General features: G+C 44.3%; 3 protein-coding genes and 1 pseudogene across 3 annotated transcripts in view; all 4 read right to left on the reverse strand.

Moving 5' to 3' along the window:
- Positions 1-22,296, reverse strand: part of LOC108413752 (UDP-glucuronosyltransferase-like) — an 80,437-nt gene that overhangs the window by 57,130 nt on the left and 1,011 nt on the right. The gene's annotated exons all lie outside the window — the stretch shown is intronic.
- Positions 1,916-2,821, reverse strand: LOC108414248 (UDP-glucuronosyltransferase 1A1-like). Its single transcript, XM_017687076.2, has one exon. The coding sequence runs from the start codon at positions 2,816-2,818 to the stop codon at positions 1,916-1,918; it is 903 nt and encodes a 300-aa protein (XP_017542565.2). The 5' UTR covers positions 2,819-2,821.
- LOC108414249 (UDP-glucuronosyltransferase 1A3-like) lies at positions 11,240-12,511 on the reverse strand. The gene is made up of 2 exons (XM_017687077.2): positions 12,470-12,511; positions 11,240-12,225 (listed from the first exon to the last, which is right to left on the reverse strand). Exon 2 carries the CDS (start codon positions 12,212-12,214, stop codon positions 11,255-11,257), a length of 960 nt encoding a protein of 319 aa, XP_017542566.1. The 5' UTR covers positions 12,215-12,225; positions 12,470-12,511; the 3' UTR covers positions 11,240-11,254.
- Positions 15,590-16,772, reverse strand: LOC108414250 (annotated as a pseudogene).

Here is a 22,296-nt window from a genome sequence, read left to right on the forward strand (position 1 = left end):
TAGTGAGAGCTTTATAGTGAGATCTTTACAATGAGAGCTTTACAGTGAGAGCTTTATAGTGAGATCTTTACAGTGAGAGCTTTACAGTGAGAGCTTTACAGTGAGAGCTTTATAATGAGATCTTTACAGTGAGAGCTTTATAGTGAGATCTTTACAGTGAGATCTTTATAGTGAGATCTTTACAGTGAGATCTTTACAGTGAGAGCTTTATAGTGAGATCTTTACAGTGAGAGCTTTACAGTGAGATCTTTATAGTGAGATCTTTACAGTGAGAGCTTTACAGTGAGAGCTTTATAGTGAGATCTTTACAGTGAGATCTTTATAGTGAGATCTTTACAGTGAGATCTTTATAGTGAGATCTTTACAGTGAGAGCTTTACAGTGAGATCTTTACAGTGAGAGCTTTACAGTGAGAGCTTTATAGTGAGATCTTTACAGTGAGAGCTTTACAGTGAGAGCTTTACAGTGAGCTCTTTATAGTGAGGTCTTTCTTACTTACTGCTGTACGGCTCTACAGCGAGTCTCCTAACTGCAGAGCTGGTACTGATCCTCTGCTGTCTGCACTGAGCTGAGCCACATCACTGTATCTCCTCTCTGATCAATACTCGCTGTGCAGTCTATCACAGCTGTTACTGTAACGGCACTTTCACTGCACTTTACTTTACACTGCAGTACTGATGCCGCTCAGAGTTCATGACGTCTATAATCTCTGCTGTTAGACCTCCTCACAACACTCAGTGCAGTGCTCAGTGCTGTCTGTAAATACACAGAATCTCTCATACGCCATGGAAACAGGTAAATAGATACTTTTATACTTTATTTTATTTCTCTTCTGCTTTAACTGCTGTCTAGATTTATTTCTATTTTTCTGCATAGTTTGTGTGAAATTATATGTCCTGCTACTGAAACACTGCAATTTCCCTCCCGGATCAATAAAGTTTGTACGTTCTTTTGTTCTTTCTTTCTTTCTATCCATATCAGTGCTGGCTGAAGCCCAGCTGCTCACACAGTGTTGTGTTGACTCAGCGATTCTAGCACTTTTGTTCAAATACTGAACATAAGACTACAAGTTCCATACAATTCAGTTCCAATGTATTTGCATAGCACTGTTTATAATGAGCGTCATCAGAAAGCAGCTTTACAGAAATACGGGTCCAGGCCCCAGTTAACATCATCAAGGGCAACAGAGTCAATGGTAAACAACCTTAGAGCAAGAGGAAGAAACCTTCAGGGACCAAAGAATGAAAATGGGAACCCATCCACCTCTGAACGACAGCGGATAAAAACAATAACACAATGAGCAATGAAACAGTAAATAAGCAACAATGAAGACCAAATAAAGAAATAAAATGATCCTGTAACTGGACAGAAGTTTTTAGATTGACCAATGAAAACCAGTACCTACTGTTAGAAACTGACCACGACTGAGAATTAAGTCCATGGAAAACAATGGCTATTACTGGAAGTCAGTGCAAGTCAAGGTAAGATCTAGAGGAGCAAGAAAACTCTCAGGTAGAACTGTTTTGCACATTGGCCACAAAGCTAATATGACAGCAAAGGACCTGAAGGAAGGTTTAGATGGCACAGGAGCAGTGGTGCACCGTTCTATTGTTTGCAGAAAAATGATCCTCATGGTGTCATGAGTAAAAAAAAAAAAACCACCTTATTTGTGATGTTACCACAAACATGAAGGTCTCATATACACAAAGTAACATCTACATGAGCCAGAGGTATTTTAAACTATTGCTCTGGACTGATGCAGTAAAAGTAGTAACAATTGGCCACAATCATTAAAGGTATACTGGGAGAAGAATTGAGCAGTTTTGGACCAAGAACAAGGTTGATTAAAACCATCGTATAATGACTGGTCCAACCCAAACAGTGGAAAACACAATCAAGTAAAACTTCAAAACCTCTTAAGTGTTCATGAACTTGTTGGGAGAATCAATCACAGCAGTGTCATTTCTAAAGCTTACCTGTGGCAAAGGTTTTGGTTTAGGGACAGAAAATCCTCCAATCATGACCATGTTTGGCATCACTGGGCGAGGAAACTCGAAGGCAAAGTCAAAGCGCAGGAACCAAAGATCTGCACGACTCATGATCTCCAGCATGGACGTTTCTCTCTGCAGAAATCGTGAGGCAATCTCGTCTGCATGGCTGAACAGACGTCTACAGGCCAGGGGCTGCAGCAAAGCTCTCACCATGTTCACAGTCCTCCTGAAAAAGCCCATCCGGTTGGAATACTGAGAATATCGATGTGGGATATAGGAAACTGGACTTGGACACTGGCTGGCCAGAAAGTGAGCACCACATGGATGGTTAACCTGAATATAAATGGACGAGATGTTGAGGAATTCACCAACGATGGCTCCCTTTGGCTCAAAAGGGTCTGTGAGAATGGCGTCAAAGTCCCAGTCCTTCAGCGTCTTCATCAACTTCTTATTGAACAGCAAGCTCTCTGCATTTCTTACTGTCAAACTCTTAAGCATCTCCACAGTGAGGAAAGAACCCAGAAGTCCTCCCAGATCAACAGATGTGTCGCTGCTAACAACAGAATCCATACAGGATGATAAAAATGCTTGTATCTCAGCTTTAGTGTAGGGTACAGGAAACGTAAGCGTGGTCGTATGTTCTGAAGGACCCATGCTGAGACTTTCCTCTGGAATGACAACCACCACCTGATTCCCTCTCCTTCCCAGCTCCTCCACTAAAGGCTTCAACCCAGTCCAGTGGCTTCCATCTGCTGGAATCACTAACAGCTTCCCAGCGTGAACTGAACCCAGGCAGAAAAGACAGAAGAGCAACTGTAACCCAGCCATCTTCACCAAGAACCCAATACCTTGTGTTCAGATTGGGGAGATCACGGAAAAGTAGTCCTAGGTTCTACTCCATGAGGTGAAGTTCACTATATATCACTGAAGTAGGAGGATCTGTACTTAAAAAGCAGTGCTGAGTAAGCATATGGGTTAATGTACAGCCACTTTAAACTGAACTGTATATCAACGCACACGTTTACTCAACACTGAGTTTAAAGATAAGGTAAACCTACGTCAGTGATGTATAGTGAACTTCATCCTACCGTTGACAGTCACCAGACTAGAACAGACAGGATTTGTATACTTTAAGCAAATAACAACCACGACCACCATGTAAACAAACATAAATCTACTAAAACACCTGGCTGAATGTAGACACCATAAGGTCCAACTGACAGCTGCTTTGGCAACCTAACAAATTTCAGACACATTACATAAAACTTTAAGTTAAAACTGAGTTATCAATCATTAACTGCAACAACCTATATCTCCGTGTCAGAAAAGACTTCAGGTTACATTTTAACATCAGCTTGTGCTTTAGTGCTTCATTTTTCTAGGCCACATATGTTTTAATCATGTTAACGCATTTTCCTAGTGACACATTTTGACCTGTCTGTATTGTCCATCTGTCGAGCCCTCCTGCTACCTAGTTCAGACCAGCTGCCCACGGCCCAGCTACCACCACCTACCTTGGACTAGCTGCCCATCCTACACTGATGTTCTCATAGACTCCTAGCTATTACTACTACTAATACTACTGCTATTAATATTAGTAGTATAATAACTCTGTAGGTAGTCTGACCAGAGGAGGACGGGTCCCCCCTGGTGAGCCTTGGTTCCTCCCCAGGTTTCTTCCTCAGCTCTGAGGGAGGTTCTCCTTGCCACTGTCACCCCTGGCCTGCTTACCTGGGGGTTTTACATTCATGTCAAAACTCTTTACTGGAATTCTGTGATGCTGCTTTGTGACATCAGTCGTAAAAAGCGCTACAAATAAATTTGATTTGATTTGATATCAGTGCAGGCCGAAGCCAAGCTGTTCACACGGCACTGTGATGACTCAGTGACTGTAGCACTCTTATTTAAATATTGAAGACTGCAGGTTCCATTCAATTCAATTCAATTCAAATGCATTGTACAGCACTATTTATAATGAGTGTTGTCACAAAGCAGCTTTACAGAAATATGGGTCCAGGAACCGATTACAACTCCAATTCCAAAAAGGTTGGGATACTGTAAAATGTAAATAATAACAGAATGCAATGATTTGCAAAAAACACAGAACGCATATCAGAGGTTGAAAGTGAGACTTTTTACACGTCATGAAAATCATGAACTTTTAAAACTTGATGGCAGCAACGCATCTCAGAAAAGTTGGGACAGGGCCGTGTATTATACTCCCCTCATCTTTTAATCACAGTTGGTAAACATCTGGGAAGTGAGGAGAGCAGTTGCTGGAGTTTGGGACAACATTCCTCTCCCATTCTTCTTTCATGATGCACAAAATGTTTTCTATTGGTGAAACGTCTGGACTGCAGACCAGTTCAGCACTCGGACTCTTCTTTACTGAAGCCATGCTGTTATGTTGGATGCTCTGGCCCAGAGAAGACGGCAGCATTTCTGGATCGTGTTGACATATGGTTTCTTCTTTTCATGATACAGCTTTAACTTGCATTTGTGGATTGCATGGCGAACTGTGTTCACAGACAGTGATTTCTGGAAGTGTTTGAGTCCATGCAGTGATTTCAGTACAGAATCAGGCCTGTTTTTAACATAGTGATCTTCTGGCCTCAGGCGGCACAAGCATCCAATACTGACCGTCGGCCTTGTCCCTTGTGTTCAGGGATTTCTCCAGATTCTCCAAATCTTTTGATGACGTTATCTACAGTAAATGATTTCCAAAGTCTTCACAATTTTACATTGAGGAACATTTTTCTGAAATTGTTCCACAATTTTTAGACACAGTTTTTCGCAGATTGGTGAACCTCTGCCCATCTTTGCTTCTGAAAAACTCAGCTTCTCTAAAATGCTCGTTTAGACCCAGTCATGTGAGTTAGTTGCTCATCCAGCATTTTTTTTTATTATTAGTACCATTTACTTTTCCAGCCTTTTGTTGCCGCTGTCCCAACTTTGAGATTTTGCTTCCATCAAGTTCTAAAGAGTTAGTGTTTTTCAAGAAATAGTAAAATGCCTCATGTTCAACATCTGATACGTGTTCTGTGTTCTATTGTGATGGGATTTGCAAATCATTGCATTCTGTTTTTATTTTTATTTATTTACATTTTACACAGCATCCCAACTGGGATTGGGGTTGTACAATAATGAGTACTGAATGAAGAAATTATCCTGTAATTGGACAGAAGTATTTAGATAAACCAATGAAAATCAATCCCTACTGTCAGACACTGTGTCCATGACGCATGTGCGGAGCTAAGCGACTTTTATTGAGGGCAAATCCAGTCGTGAAAATTCCTCACTACTAAATATTCCACAGTCAACTGTCAGTGGGATTATAACAAAGTGGAAGCGATTGGGAACGACAGCAACTCAGCCACGAAGTGGTCGGCCACGTAAAATGACAGAGCGGTCAGCGGATGCTGAGGGGCATAGTGCGCAGAGGTCACCGACTTTCTGACGAGTCAATCACTACAGACCTCCAAACTTCATGTGGCCTTCAGATCAGATCAAGAACAGCGTAGAGAGCTTCATGGAATGGGTTTCCATGGCCGAGCAGCTGCATCCAAGCCTTACATCACCAAGCACAATGCAAAGTGTGGAATGCAGTGGAGTAAAGCGCCGCCACTGGACTCTAGAGCAGTGGAGACGTGTTCTCTGGAGTGACCAATCACGCTTCTCCATCTGGAAATCCGATGGACGAGTCTGGGTTTGGCGGTTGCCAGGAGACGGTACTTGTCTGACTGCATTGTGCCGAGTGTAAAGTTTGGTGGAGGGGGGATCATGGTGTGGGGGTGTTTTTCAGGAGTTGGGCTCGGCCCCTTAGTTCCAGTGAAAGGAGCTCTTAAAGCTTCAGCACCAAGAGATTTTGGACAATTTCATGCTCCCAACTTTGTGGGAACAGTTTGGGGACGGCCCCTTCCTGTTCCAACATGACTGCTCACCAGTGCACAAAGCAGGTCCATAAAAACACGGATGAGCCAGTTTGGTGTGGAAGAACTTGACTGGCCTGCACAGAGTCCTGGCCTCAACCCCATAGAACACCTTTGGGATGAATTAGAGTGGAGACTGTGAGCCAGGCCTTCTCGTCCAACATCAGTGTCTGACCTCACAAATGCGCTTCTGGAAGAACGGTCAAAAATTCCCATAAACACTCCTAACCCTTGTGGAAAGCCTTCCCAGAAGAGCTGAAGCTGTTATAGCTGCAAAGGGTGGGCCGATATCATATTAAACCCTATGGATTAAGAATGGGATGTCACTCAAGTTCATATGCGTGTGAAGCCAGACGAGCGAATACTTTTGGAAATATAGTGTATGACACATATGATTTATACACTCATTGATGTACACATGATGCATAAGATAAACACATTGACACACACACACACACACTTATTGTAGACAAAATTCTTTCATGGAGGGGTGCAGAAGCAATAAAAGCTCACACAATGCCGAAAAAGCTGAACGCAAATTAAGAAAAACTGGCCTCCACATTCACGATCATATGTACAGAGAAAGCCTTAAAATTATAACTTAAACAAAAATAGCCAGACAGTCCTGAATCCTGCATTTCTCTCAGTCTCTACATTTACAGCATTTAGCAGGCGCTCTTATCCAGAGCGACTTACAAGGAGCGCGTTGTCTGTCTAGAGAAAGTGCAATGAATTTGCTGCTTTTCTCAAAGACAAGACAAGATACCAAGCATCACACAGGCCACAGTGACCCCACCTGCCAGTAAATGAAGCTACTCATCACATAATACAGCACAGAAAAAATCTAGTTAAACTGTCTGACTTTAGTATCAGAGTCAAAATTCTCAGGGAAAATGTTTAGCTTGAAGCTTTCTTCCTGCTGCCTTAATGTCTTACCTGCAAAGTTCCTCAAAGATGCTTTTAACTACTTGAAAACAAATCCTCTGTAAATGTAAAACAGTAAATGACTCAACAACCTCAGGTATTTTTCCAGAATGACTGAAGACCAGTTTTTAAACCACTTTTACAATAATAATTTTAAAAAATCTAGATCCTACTGCAATTGCAATTCCCTTAAGCAATTACAGACCCATTTCTAATCTCCCTTTTTAGGGTAAAATCATGTCAAGTCAACTCAAAGTTTATTTATGTAGTGCTTTTTACAACCGGTGCTGTCACAAAGAGCATCGCCAATGGTGCCAGTGGCAAGGAAAGCAAGAGGAAAGAGCAAGAGGAAGAAACCTTGAGAGGAACCAAGACTCAGAAGGGGAACCCATCCTCCTCTGGACCACACCGGATAGTAGACAGCGTTAATATAAAATGTTAGGACACAAAACGGGGAAAACAGGTGGAGCAATGGTTAATTAGATAGTTTTAGTTCAGCCGCAGCAGCATGATCGTCATTTATGTGGCCTAACCACTTCTTAAGCTCTGATAACGGTCAACCTGGCTTTCTCCCATAACACAGTACTGAAATGGCTTTAGCAAAGATCCGAAATGACATCTGTCTAAACTTCAACTCAGGTAAAATTTCAATTCTGGTGCTTTTGGACCTTAGTGGTGCCTTTGAAATGGTTGAGCATCATATCCTTGTAGATAGACTGGAAAACTGGGTAAGACTCTCGGGAACGGTCCTAAATTTCTCTTTAACATTCAAATGCTACCACTCGGCCGAATTCTGCAGGACCAAAAAATTGCCCATCATAGCTATACACGACAACCAGATTTACATCGCCTGTTCACCTGACCACGACAGTCCTATAGACAGTGTGTATAAACACATCAAACTCATTGAAACTGGATGTCCCTTAATTACCTACAGCTCAACAAAGACAAAACGGAAGTAATAATATTTGGAAAAAGGAAGGCGGTTACTTGTCCAAGTTCTAAGGCTTTAAATGTCCAAATCGACTCAGAACCCTGCTTCAACAGCCACATCAAATCCATAACAGATTTCAAAACACTGCTTCCTGTTTCTAAACCATTACATGGACAAGGTCCTACTTACATTATTGATATGCTGGTGAAATATGGGCCTAAAAGAAGCCTCAGATCAGTGGAGTCTGACCACCTGACAGTGCCTAGAACCAGAACTAAACATGGTGAGGCCACATTGAGCATCACACTGCCGTCAGCTAGAATAAACCTCCTGAAGCTGTGAGATGTGCTCAGAGCATCTTTAAAAAAATAGACTGAAAACATCTATTCAACTGTGCCTCACACACAAGCTAAGCTTCTGTCAGCCCACTACTGACTTAGTCCTAATCCTGACAGAGGATACTAAAATCTGCCGACTTGTCTGAACACTTAGCATTTGGAGACCTTCTCCTCTGTCACGGCACTCTTTATTTGAATTTAACTTATAATTTGATTTGTAGTTGCCCCATTTCACTTGAAATGAGTCTGTATTTTCTCATTTGTAAAGCACTTTGAATTACGGCAGTGTGTGAAAGGTGCTATATGAATAAACTTCCCTGTTGACTGTATATATGACACACACACTCACTGACTGTAGATATGATGCACTGTTAGAAATAAAGGTACCATGCAGGTACATAATTTGTTCATCAAGGTACAAACAGCATAAACGTTCCCTCAAAGGTACAACAGTGGTTTTAAGGTCCAATTGTGTACCTTAAATAGGTTTTTCCCAGTGGAAAAGTAGATATTTGTATCTTTATATAAACACATTTTTTAAAACAGTCATTTAATTAAAAGCCTTGAAGCGAGGCAGGGTGTGTGGAGTCAGTACAGCTTAGAAAATATAATTTCAGTGGATTATGGTTCAGTTATATTCCCTGACTAAAGGTACTGTGATATACCCCTTAGGGTACCACCCTAGTGACAGTGTGGTACCTTTTTTCTGAGAGTATATGATGTATACACTCACTGGCCATATATGCTAAATGAGATATACGCTCAGTGGCTTGATATATGATATATATGAAATACCCTCATTGACTGTATACAGCGTATACATGGTATATACACTCATTGGTTGGAACGTGCAGACACTACTGCTCTCACCGGGTGTCTGTAATGAAGGATGGAAACTGTTCACTCTGCGGCACATGCTCAAATTCGCAGTTCACACAATGAAAATAACGTTAAATTAAAAGTAGTAATGCACACATTTTGATGAAGTTTAGTGTCAGTCAGAAGCTTAGGATTCTCTTCTGTAGCATCATTATAATAATAAAAAAATCCAGTTTTTTTGGATACTTTGTCACTTAGCCAGCAGTCAGAAGAAGCAAAAACAACCTCCACAGCAAACATATGTTTTTCCTTGTTAGGCCTTAATGAACTCATTTGGCCTCAGGAGGCAGGTCAAGTATTGTCAGTAGGAATGGTCAGTTTGACGATTCCAAAGCAAAACAAACTGTCTCTTCAACACTTGCGCCAACATTCAAAAACCATGGATTCCTTTAAGCAGCTACTCCAGATGTGAAAGTAAAGCAAAGTAAAACCTAAAAAGCTTCAACAGACTATTAAAGATATCAAAGAACTACCATTGTGCAATATCCACTGTCCAAAATGCCAAGAAATGGCAGTTAAGGGGAACTGTGGGAGTCAAGCCAAAACCTGGAGGACAAAGAAAACTGGCAGATGCAACTGCCTGCATGTTGGCCACAAAAATAAACTAATATGACAGCACACAAACTGAAGGAAGGGTTGGATGGCAAAAAGTATAAATTAAACCCACTGGCCACAATCACCAAAGGTACGTTGGGAGAAGAAATGAGCAGTTTTGGACCCAAGACAAGATTCGTCAACAACCATCCCACATAACGACTGGTCCAATCTAAACCATGTAGAACACAAGCGTTCATGAACTTGTTGGGAAGTTCCTGTAGTTACCTGTAGCAAAGGTTTTGGTTTAGTGACAGAAAATCCTCCAATCATGACCATGTTTGGCATCACTATATTTGGCATATATGTGATACATACGCACACTAACCCCATATGATACACATGATGTATGAACTCATTGACCACTTCTGAAATATATGATACATATACTGATTGACTTTATATCTGATAAATGGACTGAAATAGACTAGACTAATTCTGAAATTTCCATTGTTGCTCAGATGAGCCTAAAGATGTGAAAGAACAAAATTTCAGAGCAATTTTAAGAGGAATAATTATGAAATTTCCATGTTTTTATTTATTTATTTATGTTTTTTGAGAAGTGGCTGCGCAACTTCATGTTTGAAACATCCAGGAACAGTGGCAGGCATCGGACAGCATACTAGGACACATAATGTCAAATGTCTCTTAAAAGTATGGAAAATTCACTATAATATTTTAAGTAATAACAGAATATTACTTGCAGTGGCCCAGTATCACAGAGTTTGAATATCTAAGCCTCTAAGTTGATTAGAGATGCTAATAATTTATTTACGGGCACAAGATATTCTGTGATTGTGCACTTTTGATTATGGTTTAATGTAAGAGTGAATGTTTGTGGTTCAGGCATGTTTAGGTCAGCAGTCCCAAACCCTGCTTTCCTGTCGGTTTGAAAGGACATATTTAGATAGATTAGTTGGGATGGAATATGGTTGGATGTTTGCAGTAAGGTAGATCTCCAGGAGCACAGCAGGTGATCACTGGACAGATGTAGGGTTAAGGCTACATTTTGCACCAAGGACCAAATCAGTTACAGATCATCCCAACAAATGATCCAATCTAGACAGACACAGTAAACATGATCTTGGAAAGCTTCACATTTATGAAAAGCATTGATGAACTTGTTGGGAGAATCACTCATGGCAGTGTCATTTCTAAAGCTTACCTGTGACCACGACTGAGAATTAAGTCCATGGAAAACAATGGCTATTACTGGAAGTCAGTGCAAGTCAAGGTAAGATCTAGAGGAGCAAGAAAACTCTCAGGTAGAACTGTTTTGCACATTGGCCACAAAGCTAATATGACAGCAAAGGACCTGAAGGAAGGTTTAGATGGCACAGGAGCAGTGGTGCACCGTTCTATTGTTTGCAGAAAAATGATCCTCATGGTGTCATGAGTAAAAAAAAACCCACCTTATTTGTGATGTTACCACAAACATGAAGGTCTCATATACACAAAGTAACATCTACATGAGCCAGAGGTATTTTAAACTATTGCTCTGGACCGATGCAGTAAAAGTAGTAACAATTGGCCACAATCATTAAAGGTATACTGGGAGAAGAATTGAGCAGTTTTGGACCAAGAACAAGGTTGATTAAAACCATCGTATAATGACTGGTCCAACCCAAACAGTGGAAAACACAATCAAGTAAAACCTCAAAACTTCTCAAGTGTTCATGAACTTGTTGGGAGAATCAATCACAGCAGTGTCATTTCTAAAGCTTACCTGTGGCAAAGGTTTTGGTTTAGGGACAGAAAATCCTCCAATCATGACCATGTTTGGCATCACTGGTCGAGGAAACTCAAAGGCAAAGTCAAAGCGCACGAACCAGAGAACTGCACGACTCATGATCTCCAGCATGGACGTTTCTCTCTGTAGAAATCGTGAGGCAATCTCGTCTGCATGGCTGAACAGACGTCTACAGGTCAGGGGCTGCAGCAAAGCCTTCACCACATTCACAGTCCTCCTGAAAAAGCCCATCCGGTTGGAATACTGAGTATATCGATGTGGGATATAGGAAACTGGACTTGGACACTGGCTGGCCAGAAAGTGAGCACCACATGGATGGTTAACCTGAATATAAATGGATGAGATGTTGAGGAATTCACCAACGATGGCTCCCAGAGACTCCAAAGGGTCTGTGAGAATGGCGTCGAAGTCCCAGTCCTTCAGCGTCTTCATCAACTCCTTGTTGAACAGCAAGCTCTCCGCATTTCTTACTGTGAAAGTCTTAAATGTCTCCACAGTGATGAAAGAAATCAGAAGCCCTCCCAGATCAACAGATGGGTCTGTGTTAAGATTTTCATCCATGTAGGCCAATACAAGTTCTTGCGTCTGAGTTTTAGTGTGGGGTACAGGAAACGTAAGCGTGGTCGTATGTTCTGAAGGACCCATACTGAGACTTTCCTCTGGAATGACGACCACCACCTGATTCCCTCTCCTTCCCAGCTCCTCCACTAAAGGCTTCATCCCAATCCAGTGGCTTCCATCTGCTGGAATCACTAACAGCTTCCCAGCCTGTACTGAACCCAGCCAGAAAAGACACAACAGCGACTGTAACCCAGACATCTTCACCAAGAACCCAATACCTTGTGCTCTGCTTTGTAGTTCTGAGTTCTGTCCCATGCAGGATAAACCTGTATATCAATAAAGTGTACAAAATGTACCATTTAGTAAGCGTATCTGTTAATATTCAACCAAATATAAAAAGCTGCCTACTGTCGACAGTCTCCAGAGCAGAACCGCCAAGATCTGTTTACTTTACTTTTAGTGGAAAACGAATTCAACCAAATTTTAAATACACACACACACAAATCTTTCTAAGCTTTTAAAACATCAACACTTATTAAAATAATAAGACATGAATTCAGAGAGCATAACCTCATTTTACACGATAAAGTCCAACCAACAGGTGCTTTGGCGAACTAACCTAACAGTTTAGGTTGTCCAGAAGAAATCCTAGTCATCAATCATTAACCACAATGACGCTTGTCTCTGTGTCACAAGCAGAAGACTTCGGGTTAAACTTCAACATTAGCTCGTGCCTTAGTGCTTTATGTAAATTTAACGCATTAATAATGTGTTGAATTTCAACGCCACTATTGTTTAATGCTGTTAACACACTTTCCTAGTTTAGTCTGTCCACTCGTCTGTATCAGAACAGGCTGAAGCCCAGCCGCTCACACGGTGGACAATAAGAGACTACAGTCACAGAGGAGCTAAACTACTGACTGTCTATGTGATATATGATATAAACACTGACTAATATATATATATATGTATCCATCCATCCATCCATCATCTTCCGCTTCTCCGGGGTTCGGGTCGCGGGGGCAGCATCCTAAGCAATGAAGCCCAGACCTCCCTTTCCCCAGCCACTTCCAATAGCTCTCCAAGGGGGATTCCCAGGCACTCCCAGGCCAGCTGGGCGATATAGTCACGCCAGCGTGTCCTGGGTCTTCCCCGGGGTCTCCTCCCAGGTGGACTTGCCTGTGACACCTCCCGAGGGAGGCATCCAGGAGGCATCCTAACCAGATGCCCGAACCACCTCAGCTGGCTCCTCTCGACGTGAAGAAGCAGCGGCTCTACTCCGAGTCCCTTCCGGATGACTGAACTTCTCACCCTATCTCTAAGGGAGAGTCCAGACACCCTGCGGAGGAAACTCATTTCGGCCGCTTGTATTCGCGATCTCGTTCTTTCGGTCATTACCCAAAGCTCATGACCATAGGTGAGGGTGGGAACGTAGATCGACCAGTAAATCGAGAGCCTTGCCTTATGGCTCAGCTCTTTCTTTACCACAACAGCCCGCATCACTGCTGACCCAGCACCAATCCGCCTGTCAATCTCCTGCTCCCTTGTACCATCACTCGTGAACAAGACCCCGAGATACTTGAACTCCTCCACTTGAGGCAAGAGCCTATCCCCGACCCAGAGAGGGCTCTCCACCCTTTTCCGCCTGAGAACCATGGCCTCGGATTTACAGGTACTGATCCTCATCCCAGCCGCTTCACACTCGGCTGCAAACCGATCCAGCGAAAGCTGAAGTTCACGGCCTGATGTCCCCAATAGGACCACATCATCTGCAAACAGCAGCGATGTGACCCTGAGGTCAGCAAACCGGACACCCTCCATCCCTTGACTGCGCCTAGAAATTCTATCCATAAAAATTATAGCTGTGTGTTGAGGTGAGCCCGACTATATCTAGCCGGTATCTCTCAACCTCGCGCACCAACTCAGGCTCCTTCCCTGCCAGTGAGGTAACGTTCCAAGTTCCAAAAGCCAGTTTCAGCAACTGAGGATCAGAAAAGCCAAGGCCCACACCTTCGGACACTGCCCGATCCACAACGCACCGAACCCCTACTACTGCCCCTCCCATTGGTGGTGGGTCGATGGGAGGAGGGACTCATGTAACTCCTTCGGGCTGGGCCCGGCCGGGCACCATGAGTAAATGCCTGGCCACCAGATGCTCGCTGGCGAGCCCCTCCCCCAGGCCTGGCTCCAGGGTGGGGCCCCGGGAACCCTGTTCCAGGCAGGGTACGCAAGTCCTGTTTTTGTGTCTTCATAGGGGTTATTATGGATCACACTTTGTCTGACCTGTCACCTAGGACCAGTTTGCCATGGGAGACCCTACCAGGAGCTTTTGCTCCAGACAACACAGCTCCTAGGATCATTCAAGCACGCAAACCCCTCCACCACGATAATGTGGTGATCCATGGAGAGGTACATATATATATATATATATATATATATATATATACATAAAATTACATAAAATGGTAACTTTACAGGAGAAGGAAAAAACCTGCTTCCTTTTTAATGAAAGTCAATGGAACCAGAGTTTTGGGCCTTTTCTTTTTGTCAATTTATCATGAAATTTAAAGCAATGTAAAGGACAACAGGCACTTTCAAAGTACGCCAAAACCTGAAAAATGACTTTGTATCATATAATGATACAAACGCTTACTGGCTCCTGGCTCTATATGTGGTATATATGAAACATATATATATATATAAACGTATATATAAACAGCCGCTGCCTGTATACATGATACATATATACATATATACACTCCTTAGTTCAAACATGCAGACACTGCTGCTGTCACTGGACATCAGCCATTTAGACTGAAAGCTGTATTCACTCCGGAAAACTTGATGTTCATGTTCAGGTTCTCAGTTCACACAGTGAAAATAATGTTACTGAATTACTGAAAGTAATAAATACATTCTGATGACGTTTTGTGTCAGAACCCTGCTATCCTCTTCTGTAGCATAACTGCTGTTTGGGAAAATACACCATTTTTCCAAATCATGCTCTGTTGCTTGATGGAAACAGTGTAATTGTATGTTGTATGAAAAACTTTGGCCTTCCCTGCGCAAGTTCCACTTTTTTTATTTTCATTTTTAAAGTCAGAATAAGTTAACGCTGCAGCAAACTAGTAGTTTCAGGCCTTAATCAACCCTTTAGGCCTGGAGAGGCAGGTTAAATTGGATTCCCTAGGAATTGTTCTGGGTGAGACTGAGTTAGTCATATATTTTCATTATGTGACAACCTCATAACATTGTGAGGCGTGTTGTGTGCATTTTTTGGCTTTTTATCTAAAAAACAAACAAACAAAATAAAACACAAAAAGGTTCTCTCTCCAAAGTCAAACTCTACCTTAGTTCTATAAGGTTCTGTCTGTGAGCCAATCAACACTATGAATACACACAAGAGAACCAATCAGGCTCTGCTTCTCTGTCATGTCGCTGCAAATTTGTGATCTTCATGGAGGTCTCATGAGAAGAAAAGCCTTGACCTCATCTCAAAAGTCAATGTCTGACACACACAAAATAACATCTAGAAAAGCCAGAGGCATTTTTAAAACAACTGCTGCGGACTGAGAAGGTAAGAATGGAGGTCTTTGGCCACAATTACCAAAGATATGCTTGGAGGAAACAACAGCAGATCTGGACCAAAGACGATGTTAGTTAATAACGTTTTCACATGGCTGGTCCAAACTACGTGCTGCAAGAATCAATCTCGGCAGTGTCATTTCTAAAGCTTACCTGTGGCAAAGGTTTCGGTTTAGTGACAGAAAATCCTCCAATCTTGACCATGTTTGGCATCACTGGTCGCGGAAACTCCCAGTCAAAGTCAATGCGCATTAAAGAGAGATCTGCACGGCTCATGATCTCCAGCATGGACGTTTCTCTCTGCAGAAATTGTGAGGCAATCTCGTCTGCATGGCTGAACAGACGTCTACAGGCCAGGGGCTGCAGCAAAGCTCTCAACATGTTCACAGTCCTCCTGAAAAAGCCCATCCGGTCAGAATAGTGAGTATGTCGTTGTGGAACATAAGAAGCTGGACTTGGACACTGGCTGGTCAGAAAGTGAGCACCACATGTATGGTTAATGTAAATTTAAATGGACGGGATGTTGAGGAATTCACCGACGATGGCTCCCAAAGGGTCTGTGTGAATGGCGTCAAAGTCCCAGTCCTTCAGCGTCTTCATCAACTCCTCGTTGAACAGCAAGCTCTTCACATTTCTTACTGTCAAAGTCTTAAGTATCTCCATCCAGGTGGAGTAGTGCAATTCAAGTAAAGTGACCTCTTTATAACCCTGCCTTGGTCACATTACTTGAATTGCACTACTCCACCTGCACTGTTGTATATAGTACTGTTGTACATGCCTTTTGTATTTTTATTTTTATTCATTCTATCTATATATTTGCATAGAGTATTTATTTATGTGGACTTAATTTTGCATGCCTATTACTACTTGTTTTTATGTTGTACCTTCATGCCGAAGCAAATTCCTCGTCTGTGAATCCTGTTCATTGACAATGGCAATAAAACTTCTGATTCTTCTGATTCATACTGAAGATAGAACCCAGAAGTCCTCCCAGATCAGCAGACGTGTCTATACTAACAACATAATCCATACCTGATGACATGAGTTCCTGTATCTGAGCTTTAGTGTAGGGTACTGGAAACCTAAGCGTGGTCGTATGTTCTGAAGAACCCATACTGAGACTTTCCTCTGGAATGATGACAACCACCTGATTCCCTCTCCTTCCCAGCTCCTCAACTAAAGGCTTCATTCCAGTCCAGTGGCTTCCATCTGCTGGGATCACTAACAGCTTCCCAGCCTGAACTGAACCCAGCAAGAAAAGACACAACAGCGACTGTAACCCAGACATCTTCACCGAAAACCTGCTACTGGCCTTACAGAGATCACGCCGAACCACAGCAGACCTCAGCTCTGTCCCACATAGATTAAAGTTCACTGTGTGTCTTGAGGAGTAGGTGTGACTGTGCATTGAGTAATTGTGTGGGATAGGCTTGTTTTGTAAATAGTGCCTGCTGCTCAAACGGTCAGCTTTTACTATAACCAGAATCACATCACATCGCATGACCAACAGCAGCAGAATAGAAGACACAAGATTCTTCACGTCACAGTCACTTGACCTCTCGCAAAATCCACAAATTCAGGCACACTTCGTGGGCAGTACACACGAATCAAAACACTAGCATTTAAGACAATCAGAGAGTCAAACCTGATTTGCACAATAAGGTCCAACTTATAGGTGCTTTGGCAACAATTAACACATATTACATAACGCTCAAGAAGAAAGCCGAGGGCAGTGGCTTGTCCATATATAGAATAGCAGCTAATGAGGGCTCAGACATTAACCACAATAACAGTAAACGTGTCTGTGTCAGGACAAAAAGTCTTCAGGTTACATTCTAGCTTTAAATAAGTTCTGTGCTGTCCATGTTAATGAGGTGGCCACGCCTAATGCCTTAATGATAGACAGACAGACAGACAGCTAGACAGACAGACAGATACTGTATTGATCCTGAACGAAATGTAGCAGCCAGTATCAGACACACAACACTGTACAGTAACCGTAATAAGGGTGTAAACAATATAACAGGAGGAATAAATATAAAGATCCTGTCTACGGGCAGATAAACAAATAAAACAATACAACAAGCTGTAATAAGATCTATAACCTGAGACGAAAGACGCAGTGCAAATGACTGTACGAGGAGGCAAATCCTGCCAAAAAGTAAGTGAAAATGAAAACAATAAAATGTAAATGCAAATCTCTTTTTGCCCTTTCACTGAAAATGCCTTCATTCACAATTTCACTTTTCACATGAGCGCGAGCCGTTTGTGACAAAAATAAAAATGAATTGAAAACGCCTGTTTGTCATTTCATTTTAGTCGTTATTCTGGTTTTTCACGGCCAAATCTAAAGTGAAAACGCTAACACACAAAAGAAAATGCAAACTTCACTTTGGCTTTGGCTTTTCTTCATGAGGAGTCAAAACTAAAATCAAAGCTTTTGGATAGAAATATGTTCAAATATCTTCAAAATAAGTAAAAGCCCCAACTTACAACTTATACAATACAAAGTCCTTCATAGAGTACATTATACAGGACAAAGGATGTTCCAAATGGGCCTAGCACAATCAAACATATGCACCCACTGTACAGCCAATGTAACCGATAACTATCTGCATGCTATATGGGATTGTAGGCCTGTTCAGATGTTCTGGCACAGGATATGTACAGACTTGTCCACGTGGCTTAAATGTTGCATCCCAACCTCACCCAGACTGTGCATCTTAGGAGACGTCAGTGAATTGGTTATGGATGCAAATACATCACACATAGTTCTCACTGCCCTATGCATCGCCAAGAAAACCATCCTCATTAACTGGAAGCAAAAAAAAGATCTACATATTACTCTTTACAAAAATTTATTATTTGATCACATTAGTCTGGAAAGAATGTCTGCTTCCTCTAAAAACCAGTTGGAGGAATTTAACTCTCTTTGGCTCCCACTGATCAACTCCACTAGTTAGTCGGGGTGGTTGGCTGTGGTTTCATCTCCCGGGTGGCCTAGTTGGTGGCTGGGAATTGACTCTGGGATGACTGCTTGTGTCGGTAACTTCCTGAGTAAGCTGGGGGGCCTCGGCGGCTGACCTGGGGTGTCTGTGTGCTTGCCCTGGTTGGTGGTGGATGGGTGGGGGCTCGGGGGGCGCCGCCGTTTTGCCTCGGGTGCAGGTCCGGGGATGCGTGGAGGGCGGGTGCAGGCCCTGGGTGGGGTAGCTAGCCTCCCCTCCGGGGCTAGTGGCGGGACCCGGGGCCTGATGCCTTAGAGCCGCCCGACCCCATGCTGGGTCCCTGCCCGTGCGGGGATGGCTTGCGCCGCTGCGGGCGCACCACCGGGTGGGGCGGGTTGACCTTGCATCGGGGCGTCGGGTCTGTGCCTTGGGGTTCTGGGGTGCCTGTGTGGCGGGCTGGGGCGGTGTCCAGTGGGGGGGATGTGGGGTGGACTGGGGGCAATGGGTTCCTGACTCAGGCCAGCTTGTCTTCTGTCTCGTTGATGTCTGTTGTTGTTTGACTGGAATGGTTCGGTACAGGTGTATATAGATGTGGGGGTCTATGTGTAGGTGTATATATGAGAGCAGGTGGATGTGTGGGTGTATATAGAGGATGAATGTGTCTAGGTGTACATATATGTCTAAGTGAATGTGTGGGTACACATGAGGGTAGATGTATATGTGGGACGGGTGTGTGTATGTGTGGGGGTGTGTGTGTGTGTGGGGGGGGGGGGGGGGGGGGGCTGTGTGTGGGTCCGGGGGTGTGTGCGGTGGGGGGGGGGTGTGTGGATGTGCGGACGCCCGCGTTCGCATGGGCATGTGGTGCTGTGTGGTTGGTGTTGCTGGGCGGGCTGCTCTCTGCGGTGGGGGAGGTGGGGGCTTGGGCGGGGTGGCGGCATAGGGTGTCTCCGTGACCTCCCCGGGCCGACCTCATCCTGCCTCGAGCGGGGGGACAGTGAAACGCGGAGCCTCATGAGCCAGCTAGTCAGCTGGCTCTCCTCTTCCAGAGGATCATTGCCTCTGGACCTACATACCCCCCCTCCATCCACCCCCAGACACACACACACACACACACACACACACACACACACATACATACATTATTCCCCCACCCAAGCAAACACACACAAACACACACAGTACTCATACATTTAGGATCCTGGGGGCAGGCATGTTGCCGGGGGTCAATGAGGTCGACCCGCTGTCATAGCCTCACTCGTCTCCTGACGACTGTCTGTCCCTCAGTTTTTACTGCACTTTAGACATTCAGGGCTTTTGAGGGGACGGTGTAGATGGACACTGCAGACCAGTGGCCCGGTGCTTAGCCCATGTTTGCCTACACACCTGTCCCCCCAATTTTAACTACACCATAGTATCACACCCTACCCCACATTCATATACACCAACTCCTGCACTCAACACTTCACTGGAGGTGGAAGGGTGGGAAGGTCATCCCTCACCCGTTTCCTGCTCCCTACCGGGGCGGGGTGTTGAACGCCGGAACAGGGGCTGGGCCGGGGGCATTCCTGGCGTTCTGGGGTTGCTGCCCGGGCCCCCGCCGCCCCCGCCGCGGAGGGTGGCCGGTATGGCGGTGCCAGCCATGTGGCATTGTATGGTTGGGTGGGTGTGGGCGTCTGTGCGCCCGCGCGCATTCTTCCCTGGCGTGCGCCCTCGGACTCGTGTGCAGTCGTGCATGTTCCTCCCGTGTGTGCGCCCCCCGCACGTGTGCACGTTCGTCCCATGTATGCATCCATATACAAACTGTTACTGGCTGGCCTTTCCATTCGCCCCCACCTCATCTAGGGGGACGGGGGGGTGTATATATGGGTGGGTGTTTGTACATATTGGGGTGATGTGTATGTATATATGTGGGTGTATGTATGTATGTAGGAATGTATATAGGTGTGGAGGTATGTGTGCGTAGGTGTATATATAGGGGTGGAGGAATATAAGGGAGTGAAGGTATGTAGATGTATATATGAGGTTGAGTGTATGTGAGGACAGCTGGTTCTGGGTCGGGGGATCGCTGTCCCCGGTCCTCTCCCGGCTGCTCCCCTGTGGTTGCTACTTCCCCCCCAGATGGGGGGCGCCTTGGGGCTTCAGGGCCTGGCCTGGTACTCCGGCGTGACGGTTGGCCCGCTCCCCTGGGTGGTTGGGCTCCGGGGCGGTTCAAGGCCCCTCGGCGGGGATGGGGCCCTGCTGGGTGGTGGTTGGCTCTCGGGCGTATGAGGCGCTGGGTCTTTGCTGCTGCCTCATGATGGGGAGGGGCATCCTGGGGGCGGCTCTGGTTCCTCTGGTTCCCCTGGACCTGCGCTCCATGGCTGGGGGGGGTGCTGTCCGGAGTCCCCCTCTCCCTTCCGCTGGGGTGGGCATGCAGGGGTCACTGGGAGATACGGCCCAGGGTCTCCACTGCTCCTGGGGGGGCCGCGGCGGGCGGGATTCCCTGGTCTTTCTCTGCCTTCCTCTGGCCTCTGGGGGGATGTTGTCGCAGCTTTCTGCCCTCGATATTGAGTGCATCTTGTGACAAATTTATACTGTACTGCACTCACAAACACACACACTCACATACACATACATCACAGTCATTTGTGTAGTATCTCCAAGTGCTGTACGTCTCAGGTACACTTTCTTCTCTTTTCTCAGGAGCAGCAGTTGGTGAACCATCGCCGTGGCATTTGCGCTGTGTTTTTCTTTTTTTCTGCCCTTATGTTATTTCCCTTTTTTACCCCCCCCCCCCCCCCCCCCGGCATGATGCTAACACATTTTCATTAAAATATCAAATGTATAAACAAAATGAAATCAAATAATTAAAAAATAAATAAAGAAAAAGAAACACTGACAAGATGAGCCTATAATCTATAGTGCTCATTTTGGAAAAGTAAATCTGTTTGGCACAGTAACGCAGTCTGACCATAATTCTGATTGCAAATCTGCCAGACAAGACAGGCAAAAAAAAAAAAAAAAAAAAAATCAAAGCACCAAAGTTTACTTTCTTATTTCTTTTTCATGATGACGGCTTATATCCCCTCTTCTCCATAAGCCTCCGCCGTCTCTCCCTCGCTTTCCCCGTGCGCTGGTTTATTCCCCCTCTGCATCCCCTGTGCGTCCGTCTCCAAAGCTCTTCGGGAATGTTCGTTGTCCTGGTCGTCAGGCCGACTGGCTTCATCGTGATCAGCTGGTCCCGGGTGTAAACAAAGCAGCCATGCTGCATCACCGCGGCGGACCAGGGGAGTGAAAGCAGCACTTATCTCGGCGAAAAAACAGACCAAGACTCTCTCTACTCGCATGTTTTTAGAGGGCACAGCTTCCCTAAGTTGCCTTGTCAAATAAATAAACTATTAAAAAGATAAATAAAAGTTAAGAAGAAAATCGAAAGAACACGAATGAATATGCTTCGTTTATGTATATATGTTTATATACATATATATACACACATGTTATACATATATGTATATGTTTAAGTCAGTGGTCATCAACACTCGTCCTGGAGATCAACCTTCCTGCAGGTTTGACCTGCAACTCAAATCAAAAACTCCTCATTCAGCTTACCAAACATTTTGTAAGACAGTAATTGGGTCGAGTAGGGTTGGTAGTCTCCAGGAGCAGAGTGAGTGATATAGGGTTATGTTTTGGACTGAGGATCAGATTAGTTGCTGTCCGTCCCACACCATGCCTGTGATCCAATCCAACAGAGCATAAAGAACATGATCAAGAATAACCTCAGAGTAATGAGAAGCTTCCATGAAGTTGCTGTAAAAACCAGCTTTGATAGCGTCATAAGTCTTCAGAATGTTAATGAGTGTTAAGATTAAGGGGGGCACCTATGAG

This window comes from Pygocentrus nattereri, chromosome 6 (assembly GCF_015220715.1).
Source record: "Pygocentrus nattereri isolate fPygNat1 chromosome 6, fPygNat1.pri, whole genome shotgun sequence".
NCBI classification, from domain to species: domain Eukaryota; kingdom Metazoa; phylum Chordata; class Actinopteri; order Characiformes; family Serrasalmidae; genus Pygocentrus; species Pygocentrus nattereri.

Bases quoted from the DNA above. Each gene is read 5' to 3' on its own strand.
- LOC108414248 (XM_017687076.2), bottom strand. From the start codon at position 2,818: ATGGCTGGGTTACAGTTGCTCTTCTGTCTTTTCTGCCTGGGTTCAGTT.
- LOC108414249 (XM_017687077.2), bottom strand. From the start codon at position 12,214: ATGGGACAGAACTCAGAACTACAAAGCAGAGCACAAGGTATTGGGTTC.